The sequence below is a fragment of the Atractosteus spatula genome, chromosome 21, assembly GCF_055471065.1.
Source record: "Atractosteus spatula isolate fAtrSpa1 chromosome 21, fAtrSpa1.hap1, whole genome shotgun sequence".
In the NCBI taxonomy this organism is placed as follows: Eukaryota; Metazoa; Chordata; class Actinopteri; order Semionotiformes; family Lepisosteidae; genus Atractosteus; species Atractosteus spatula.
This window is the reverse complement of record NC_142726.1, coordinates 5,729,796-5,740,819: the sequence shown is the minus strand read 5'-3', so window position 1 is coordinate 5,740,819 and position 11,024 is coordinate 5,729,796. Positions and strand designations below refer to the sequence as shown.

Below are 11,024 nucleotides of genomic sequence, written 5' to 3'. Positions count from 1 at the left end.
GATTGTGCATTTGATAAACTTTGAGTGATTGATTGAGACACGAGTGTAAAACCAAGAAGAGGAGGTACTTCTTTATCCAAAGGGTTGTGGAACTATGCAGCACACTGCTCGGCTATGTTGTTGAAGCTAATATCCTAGTGTCTTCCAAAAAAATGGCTGGATGAGTTGTATGGGATCCGTTGACCCCTAACTACCCGATGGGCCATCGGGCTAAATTCCACAGCAGCCTCAGAAACCAGTGGGCATTACTTGAACTGGTTGGAGCCATGACACCCCAGAGCACGTGCAGCTGGACCTGCTCGAGGGCTCTAAAACTCCCAAATTCAGTCCACATGGTTAGAACACGAGTAATGGTGCCCTGTACTGAGAAAGCAGTGAATCTGTGGGTGTCCAAGCCCAGCACCTCAAGGTGTAAAAATAAAAAAAACTTAAACGTTAAACAGATAAAGGTGTTACCCTTTGCATGGGCATTGCATGATACAACACTGTTGTATTGTGTGAACACCCTTATGTCAGCTAAAAGTGTGTTTACAATTGGCCACAGGGCTGGTGACTATTGACACAGAGGAATTTATTTAGGAAAATCTTACTGAGCATAACATGTTTGCATTTTCCCTTATATTCAAATAAATGAGCTAGCATATGAATTCAATTAATTTTTTTCTTAAAAACAAATCTCAAGAGAAAGTTTTGAGAGTTTTTTAATTGGTTAGGTCATCCAGCTACCTTACCTTTCAATATTTAAACTTATTTAGTTGAAATATAGTTTTTAAAGAAACAGAACTCCAAACAACAACAAAAAAACAGCAAGCAATTCTGATAAAATACAGCTAGCAAAACAATTCACAGCCATAAGAACAGAAAAGTCACTTATTTAAACATAATTTAACAATCTAACGATGTATACAGCTTAAATACAATATGGGGCAGGAACAAAGTTACAAATGCATCCATTATATGATTATTATAGTGATCAATCTTATTTTCTTTTCCAAAACGCAAGTATATGTCTATAATACAATCAAGCTTGTCAGAGGAAGTGAGTGAGGAGAGAGGGTGTCAGCCGGTGTTACAAGCCAAGCGCAGGTGTCTAAAAGCCGAAGGTGTTCTCGCCACTGTAAGCAACGTACAAAAAGCCGTCTTCGTCTTTCTCCTTCTCGTACAGCTGCCCCATCGTCAAGCTGCAGGGAGACATGCAGACAACGTCAGACACTCTACAGGAGTGGACTGGACGAGCTGAAGGTTTTCTGACCATGATGTCCTTAATTTCTGGTTAAAGGCACGTAGTGGTACATTAAAACATTTGCAGAACATCAAACTGGTAAACAAAATTAACTCATCAAAATACATAGTGGAGCTGCAGTTAATTTCAGTATAGCATGACACTCAAATTATTAAATTAAACAGCCAGCAGCTGACCAATTCCAACCTATCTTAAGGCCTTAAATTGAGGTCCTCCAGCACTCACAGTGACTCCAACATGGACTTTCACACCCCGAGTAGGAATGTGTCCTCAAGCCTCACTAAATGCTTGATAAGGCAAGCAGTTATGACGTGAGTTGCAGTACTTGGCATTGAGGAGGGTATTAAAGCCTGTTTCCTTCTCATAAGGATCTTTTCCAATGAAAAGATGCGTTAGGGCAGGGATGATCTTTGCTCCCGGAGCTGTATTGCACAAAAGCTGTGTGACTCAGTAACAGGGGCAGCTCTCCAGCACCTGTTTCCCCAGGACATGATGGTCAATATAATCTGAACTCACAAAAGGTTATTAAGAGGCTGAACACAGTGTTTCATTTCAAGGAAATTTTAAAAGACCAGTATAGTGTAGTGCTCTTTTGTTTACTTTTAGTTCTCATTAACGCTGAGGCTATAAAAAATACCTAGTGCCTCTTCACTGGCAAGCTATGGTATTGTTCTTGTAAAGATAAAACAGTGGAGATTTTGAAATAACATAAATGGAATTTGTATCGATTTTCTCTCTTAATTATTTACTTGAGTTTAAAAAGATTAAGCCGGTGCACTTCCTAAATGGCAACGTGAGAAAATCAGCCGTTGTGCTTCAGCTGTTGTCATCCTGAAGCTTGAATAAGTCTCTTCAGTCGTGATAAAGCTGGGAAAATGGCACCCAAGATTAAAAATGCTTAGACGTGTTAAAGAAAAACACATTTAACTGTCTACGATTCATTTACACACTACAAAAATTTCATGTCATTATTTTATGTTGTTAAACAAAAAGAAATCTTCATACCATTTGTAAGTATAATGAAAAAGGCAATGCACACTAATAAGATGTGAGGTGCTATATTCAAGCACTTAGGCATTAAACTCTCAATTACATCCTATGGGGATCTGAATGTGAATACAGAGTGTGGCTTGTTTAAGATATGTTAAATAATTTAATAGACCACCATATTACAAAATACATTTTTGATTTTGAGTACTGATTTTACAGGGAGACAAACATTATAGCAAAGATTCCTCACTAAAACAGGCAGCTCAGATTCCCTTCCTCAGAGAGGAAAAAGCAGCTGTTGTCTCACCTGGACTGCGGAACGGTTTTATCTACGAAGAGGAAGATGGCTTTCTCCGAGGGCAGCTGGATGCGTTTTCTGATGATCCACATGAACTGGGCGACTGTGATGTCGGAGGGGACCAGGTACTTCCTCTTGTCTATATCCACGATTTGAGAGCCTGACACTTTCTCCACAATCACCTGGAATATGCGTGCACACACACACAAGGAATTTGGAACAGGATGCTTTTAATAAGCATACTATACAAATATGTAGAAGCAATTTCACTGTGTAAATTTAATCTAACCACTGTTTTTTCCTCCGACAATACAACACTTTACCTAGCGTTCTGCTGGTGCTGGGCTCGTTCAGGTGCATGTGCATAACAAACAAGCTAAATAGCGCCAAGGAAAAGGACCAAAAGAAGAAAGTTTAAATAGTTTTAGAATTAAGATTTCTTCATTTTGTTTTCAAGCATTTCAGGAAACCTTCTTGGCATTTTAAAAAAAGGTGTTAAATTTCTTTTGATTAACATACTGCCCCAAACCTACTGTGTAGGTAAAGTCTAACAATTCCAGGACCCAGAGAATCGTGTGTAAAACTGCCTGCAGAACTAAAGCTGTCCCAGAGACCCTGGCTCAACATTTACACACAGAAGGACCAATCGTTGCAATTTGTCTAACTGTGTCATGAAGCTTGAGTGTTATTTTGGTCTACTCGAAGCCCTTCAAAATGATGTACCAGTTCATCAGTATTAGCAAAATGACATTTGCTTAAGAGGTTTGTTGTACTATATTCCAAATAATGTCCACATTACAACATGAACCTCGTTGCATGCTCTCATCCTCAAGCAATTGATAGCCTAGTCCCCATCCAGTGGCTGGATTGCCACTGTTTGTGAAGGGTATGGCATGGATTTGATGCTGGGAGCAGCTGGACTCTGCACTCTTCAAGGTAGTTCCTACCGATTTAAACAATCCAAGCCCAACTGTATAGCTACTACGGCATTCCACCCTAGTCTCGGGGCTTGCCTGCAGAACTATCAAATGGCTCCTCATACAACAGGATTACTGTGCCTTACTTGTTTTCTTAGGATCTCACTATGAATTATTATTCTTTTCATTACTCTCTATTGTGCCCAATGAAAAACACCACACAACACAGTATCGTTTCATTCTTAGGTGCACAGGGGAGAAGAAACGTTTCAACTGTAATGTACACTTGACTGCACTTGACGATATCTATGGTAATCACAAGAGAGGACCATGTCGCCAACTCTTTCTAAGCACAGATCCACTGTATTTATAACAATGTACTCTCTGGACTGAATAATAATAATCCCCACCAGAAAACACTGATCTTATTTGAACCAGAGTGTTTCACAAGTTTTTGAAATACTAGATGATTTCCAGCCCAGTCCTATTTCACTGGTCTAGAGGGATTTCCTTTAGATGAGTATGCGATGAGGGCAAAGCTGCGTGGGGTTGAAATACATTTCAATCCAGTTTTCACTAGGACTGAGATCTTGAGATTGTTCTAGCCAGTGAAGGTGATGCCACGATCTTAATCACGTGAATTTCCCATGATTTCAGTTTAACAAGTGAATATAGACTGTACATACATTTTTATTGTATATACAGCTCAGGACACAATAAGAGTCTAGCCTTGTACATAGTTAATGCACTAAGACATAATGAACCACCTACACATCTTTATTATTCAGTCTGCATCTGTCTGTAACTTCAAAGCACATAATGATAGTGTATTCAGCAATATATTTATGCTTGGCCCTTCTCTAACTAGTCTTTTCAAATGTGTTTTCGCATTATTAGTGTTCTGTTTCAGTCTAGTTTCTGCACGTATGTATTACGACTTTATATAGCAATACCTGGAGATTTGGAAAAATGATATCTCCCGCATAGATCTTGACAGCGAGATTAAAATCCTTCATATGGGAAATTAAAAGGACCAGTTATCAGAAGAGCGGAACATCTGTACAGACTGAGTAAAGAAAGTGGTGTGTGATCAGAGCTTTAGAAGGAAATGGACTGAGCATGTGTTCTTGTTGTGATGGGGTCCTGCTGTCTGCACAGCTTCATTGTATACAGTGTATACACACTCACCGGAACCCTGTCCGGGTACTTGGTTCGGATTTTGGCCGACTCCACACATCGGTGCTCTGGAAAAGAGAAATAACGAACATCCAATGAAAAGAAGGGGCACAGCTGTCAACTGTGGCCCAAAGAGTTTTCTAGTACCTTACAAAAACGCTGGAACTAAAGCCATTAATGTGGCATTTGGCGCTTAGCACAAGTAACTCTTTGCAGTCGCTGTGGGGAGTCCCGAGCAGCTCAACCAGCTAAGGTGCTTGCTCTGAACATGTTTAGTTCAATGGCCACAATGCTCCAGGTTCGAGCCTTTGTCGTGTCACTAACCAGCAGTGTCCAGGATTCTACAAGTCATGGCACAAAAGTGGACAGCCTCCATGAAGGCAGGGCAGGGCAGGGGTTAACTCCAGCAGCTGGCCAAGCGCCTCTAGTTTTACAGTGATGTCAGTGGGAGACACGCGTTCATCCAGTCAGCGCTATCCTGTCTGTCAGGTACTATGGAACTTGTAGCTTCTCAAGTGAGGAACAGCTGTCCCGAGTGGGCACCGCGGTCGTTATCAGAGATCCAAATCTTCACACAACTGACCGCTCCAAATTGGGTTTGTGTATAATAAATAAAATGGATTTCTTGAAAATAAATAATCCCTTTGACATTTTCAAATAACAAGGTGGCAAGTATGTCAATCTCATAATTGTCTGATATTCGTACTGTATTAATGCTTGCCCAGAAAAGAACTGGGAACTGCACACATATCATAATGGGTTTGAGGTTGCTGATTTTTAAGAGCTTTTACCATGGGAATATTGAAGTTTAGAGGTTTAACAGAAACAACATCAACATCACCAATGGTGGTGCAGTAGGTAGCACTGTTGCGTGACAGCTCCAGGGTTCTGTTTTCCGTTTTGGTGCTGCCTGTGTGGAGTTTGGATGTTCTGCAAGTGCAACAGTCCAAATTCATGCTGATTAGGTTAACATGAGTCTCTAAACTGCCTCCTGAATGTGTGTCCGCCCTGATAAAAATACTAGAGAGGTAAAAAAAAAATGCAAATTTCAACTCTGCAAATCATTTTACTGCTTCTTAACTACTGCTTTAAAATTACATCCTATGTATGAACTATTTATGTCACCAGGCGTGAATGACCTCATGGCTGTTTCTCAGCGTGAAAGATTCTTTATATTCTCCCATGTTGAGTTCCTCAAAGCTGCTTCTAAAGACTCTTTCATTTTGAAGGAGTTCTCCGTTATGCTTCTGCATCATTGAATCAACTAATGAAAACTGCACAATTAAACATCTTGGGGCCCAAGATGTTGTTAATTTCAAGTGGGCATTTTATAACCCAACTGAAACCTGAATATTTTTAGGAGTTTAAAATTACTAGGAATGTTTTTTTTTTATTAATTCCAGCAGGTGTTCACTTAATCTACAGGAGGACCTGGAGGGCCAGGTTTCAACAGAACAGTTTTCAGCTGCAAAGGAACAGATATATAACTGCTGAAGCTTTATTATATATAAAGCTGCTAAATGCTGTGTTTTGTAGACATCAGGAGACAGTGGTCTGGAGCCACGTGTAACACTGTAAACAAATACACTGTGGCAGGTGTCCCAGGCACAGCCCAGCCTGACATGCTCAGTATCCACATGTTTGACACTTGATCTGTTGACCTCAACCATCTTAAAGCCCATGTTAGAGAATTCAGAATCTGAGCAAAGAGGAAGAAAACAGAAAGCTCAGCTAACTCAAATGGTAAACAGGGCACAAGGAAATTAGGCTGAAACCTACTGTATGTTTAGTATGGCAGCACAAATAAGCACGCCTTGAAGCTTAATCATTTCTGCTGTGATTATCAAGCTTTTTCTACATGTACAGTATCCTGAAAATGTATCATGATGTAATTTCACACTTTGACCCATTTTATCCCTGTTTTGCAGGGGTATTTTAATGGGTTTATGAATTAAAAGTTTCTAAGAAATGGTTACTCTAGTGCACTATGGTTTTCCCATAGACAAATATAGCAAAACACAAAACAGTCATAGCAGCACAAGTGAGAAAATACCGTGCACATTTTGTCATGGTGCATGATAACACAAGTATGGCATCAGAAACCACAACGAGGAATAAAAACTATTGATAATTAAAATCTTCTCTCTTCAGTTTTCCCTCTACAAAAGCCCAGGAGACACCAGCAGGGTGCATTGAGCCACTCTGATCCACTGCTTGTCAGCTCCCTTTCGTGGGGAAAACCCCCACCCAAGCCCACCTGGACTTCTTAAACACAAGGAGAAAGAAAGCAGGTCAGGACACGGAGAGGACTTCACCTGGAGTCAACAGTCCGATGAGCACTTTTTCAGGGGCCATACACACTTGCCCCTGGTCTAGAGCACATTCGACTATCCCAGTTTTTCAAAAATGTCTCGGGGAGAAATGTGAAAGCACCCCTTGTACAAGCAAACCAGGAGCCCATTGATTCATTGTGTCCGGACTTAGTGCGACCCATTATCTCAAATAGTTCTAATAACTGGAATCCTGGTTCTATTTCACCAAAGTTACATTAGATTTACGTAGTATCCTCTTTCTCTTAGACCCCCTACTTAAAACTGTTTTTTTTCCCGTTGTACAGTAAGTATCTGCTGTTCCACTGTGATCAATGCAATTGTATTGTTAGGTTTAAGTCACCTTGGATAAAGCTGGCAGCCAATTTAGCAATAATAATATTTAAGCTTCCTTTCAGAGACTCTCCTCTAATGGAGCCGAAATGCAGCAGAGCAATTAATTTGTAAAAAAACAAAAACGTGGACTAATATGACTTGAGGGGTTTAAGGGAAACCTGAAGACATCCTCTCAGAACTTTTAATCAAACTGGAATGTAGATAAAACGGTTGCTAATTTCTAACTTGTTCCTACCGTACAGTAGCAAATGGATATCTGATTAAACTGATAAAAGCATGCGCATTGCAAGCAGTTAAAACCCACTTGCATACCTGTGTGTTTGTGATGAATACCTAACTCAGACAGCATTGAGCTGTTCATTGATCTAAGCAGCACTGCATTGATTTTTACCCTAATAACCCTTTTACACTTGTACACTGGTATTGTGAGTGCAAATTGCCAATTGTAATTAACTGAACGTGCAGCCCTGTAATGCCAACAAAATAAAAGTCCACATAACTCTCTGGTGTGAGACAAATGCTCAGACAGAAATGGTTGAATGTGCAAATAAAAAAACTTAGCAAGCTAAAAATGAAGACACATTGCACGACTGTGAATATTTTTACTTGCACTAAATCACTGCTCTTCTAGAGATAATCATCACAGTCACATGAATGAGGTGCTTTCAGAAAGATACAATACATGACTGATATGACATTTTATCATGATGTAAAGCCAAATGCTAAATTTATGTTGGTGAAAGTCAGGCATCTTTTGTTCAATGCCCTTCATGAATTCAGGGCTGGGATTAATTCAAACTGACCCATTTATGAACTCTATATAACGGGGATATTTTCCCAAATCATATTCATGCAGTGGATTCTTCACACCACTTAAGATATGTTCTGCAATTAGATACAGGATTTCATTTGAAGTGCTTCAATTGTAACTATACAACCAGGCCAACGGACCACTTATGACCACCAATAAATAAACCAGAACTCAAGTGTTTCTTGCGGGTCAGTATAAATACAATGGCAACTATTAATTGCAATTGTTTTGAAAATGTAACCCACTAGTTGCAACTAGTACTTCAAGTCATAGGGATCCGATAAAAAAAATAGCTTCTTTATTTTGTGAACTTAGAAGACATTAATAGATCATACAGGAAGGATTTGACTGCATTAAATATTCTAGAACAAAGAGTGATCTAAGAGTGATCTAAAATGTGGACATAATCTCTGAGCTGCCTGAAAGAAAACTAATCCAAGCAGATTATGCTTTTGTTGATCTGAAACAAGAACTTTTTTGTTCTGCTGCAATGAGAATGTTTCGAATGAACCACAGTGGATAAACACACAAAGACTAGCCTCTCTCCTGACCCGCACACAAAAAAATATAGACTACTGTCAATGTTAATGTTTTCCCTTTTACACATATCAGATCGTGTCACTTAGCAATGCTTATCCCCACAAGAAAACACACTTACTTTTAATATAATTTTGCAAAGATATTAATGCTTTTGCAGTTATTAAACTCGTTTTAAACCTTCTTAACACGGGGAATCTATCATTTTGCTCAGACCTTGACAGTGTTGGTGCTAACGTAATAGCCAAACCTCCTAAAACTGCCACTCTTCATGGATCACAGCACAGAGCCGTTTACTTTTCTTGCTGCGTTTAACAATTCCACGATTAACCAATAACACAATGTGCTGTCGTGGGGGTGTCCGGGGTCTGGAACAAAGTACCCGATGTTCGGCTTCTTTAAAGAAGGGGCTGGGTGAGATCACGTGATCAACTTGCTACTGGTAGCCAAACCAGCTAGATCAGGCAGATGGCCTTTCTCGTTTCAAACCTCTTACGCAGACATCACTGTTGACTACATTGTGAGGGCGATACAGCCCGTTGAAAAGGTCCGACAAATATATATATAAACTATTATTCTTGGTTATAAAGATCATTACAATATGACGTCACTGAAGGCCTCAAAAACCAGTTTAGCCCTAAGGTCGTTTATAGATTTCGGCCCAGGTTCATGTTTTGAAAGGGACCGCAGTCTTTGCCCTAGTTAATGACAGGGCTTCGTAAAAAAACAACGCCTGTAGTCATATCTATCTGACCACGGTCAATACTGTTAATAACTGAAGTGTCATTTCTAAAACACTTCTGTTTGTTACTCTAGAAAGTACTACCCTGCAGAGTTTATAGTATGTGGTCTGGTTAGACCGAGAAATTAATAGCTGGGTCTTGTACCGTATTGATGAGATGTGAAACGTCCTGGCTGCTTTTGGTTTTTAGGTTTGAATTTAAGGAAGATTGACTGGACAAAAAATATCTAAACATAAACCACAGTCTCGAGCTTTTTGGTTGTGTTTCGTCTCAAAGGCTCGAATGTGCGAAATGTGTCGGTTGTCACGTCCTTAGCAAAGCGACACAAATGAGTGCTGTCCCGTGGTCGTCAAAATACAGTCTTTGCAGAAGAAAACACCACCCAGATATTACGGTCAGCTCCTCCCCACCTCAAGAGAAAATCCCCAAATCCCCACATTTGTTCCGATATGAAGAAAATGTGCTGTCAGGCACGTATGACGTAATCCGAAAAACAATTTAAAACGGTAAATAGGAAAAAAAAAACATTCTGCGCAGGTCACCCTTTTTCCAGGCCCTGACACGGCAAAGCCATCCTCACAGTGGTCCAAGAAAGCGAAAGCAAACATCATCATAACACAGCATTCCGTTTGCTGCAAAACCTCTTACCTAGGGAATGGTCTTCTTTAAACATCCATTTCATTTTGGCAACTTCCAAATGGCGCTTATTTTGCTTAGAAAAAGAAAACGAGAACAATGGTTTCGTTTATATATATATTTTTTCTGTTTCTTTTACAAACAAAAGGGGGTAAACTATTCCAGCAACAATGTAACAAAACAAGGTTAGCCCTCGGAGTCCAGCCCTGCGATGACGTCACCGCCGGACGGATCCATTTGGCAACCCGGAGGGGTAACGGTTTTAAATGATGGGGATACACTTAGTTTGTCATCCATAATAAACTCCCCAGAATAATATTTTACCCAAATTGATATAATCAGTGGAACACAACAAAATAGTTTTATCCATCAGAGATTGCATATATTGCCTGTAGTGACAAAATAGTACAATCCATAAAGATGCTACTACCGTGTAATATCGCTTCTATATATAAATGTTGATGCTTCTGGTGGGACTGGGGGGTTCATAGCAGATGGGATGTAGATAGTTGGGTGTTTTCCTAATGATTGTTTTAATATCGGTAAGGGAAATCTCGTTATAGGCACAAAATATGAATAGACTGGCACGAATTAGCTCAGAAAAGCTAGCTCCCATAGGTCGGCTTCTGGGTTCCCTGAAAGCTGAGCTAATGTACACAACCACAGCCCCCCGAGATCGCCTCTACAAATATTCCTAAAAATAGATGACAGGCTGGTAGGAGCACTGCATAAAACCCAATAGGACTGTGACTAATATCGCGTGTTACTCGAAGGTCCCGTATTTCTTGTATTTAAGGGAGAACCGCCCTGGGGATTTGCAAGCGGTTCTGTAACCGTTAGCATGCCAATCCCCCGATTATTTTACACCAACAGGAATTCGGGTGTCAAATTCTATTGTTCTTTCAAAAAAAAAAGCGAAGAAAGTCGGAACAACTGTTGCGTTAACGTAATATTAAGATAATATTTTGGATTGGCTGCGGAGGTCTGGTATTTACATTACTCCGACT

At 40.0% G+C, this 11,024-nt stretch overlaps 1 protein-coding gene across 1 annotated transcript; it reads right to left on the bottom strand.

Annotated features, from left to right (window-relative positions):
• Positions 1 to 687: 687 nt before the first annotated feature.
• On the bottom strand, positions 688 to 10,230 carry gabarapl2 (GABA(A) receptor-associated protein like 2). Its single transcript, XM_088938963.1, has 4 exons — positions 10,030 to 10,230; positions 4,637 to 4,692; positions 2,541 to 2,713; positions 688 to 1,181 (listed from the first exon to the last, which is right to left on the bottom strand). Exons 1-4 carry the CDS (start codon positions 10,061 to 10,063, stop codon positions 1,091 to 1,093), a joined length of 354 nt encoding a protein of 117 aa, XP_088795089.1. The 5' UTR covers positions 10,064 to 10,230; the 3' UTR covers positions 688 to 1,090.
• Between the last annotated feature and the right edge of the window lie 794 nt (positions 10,231 to 11,024).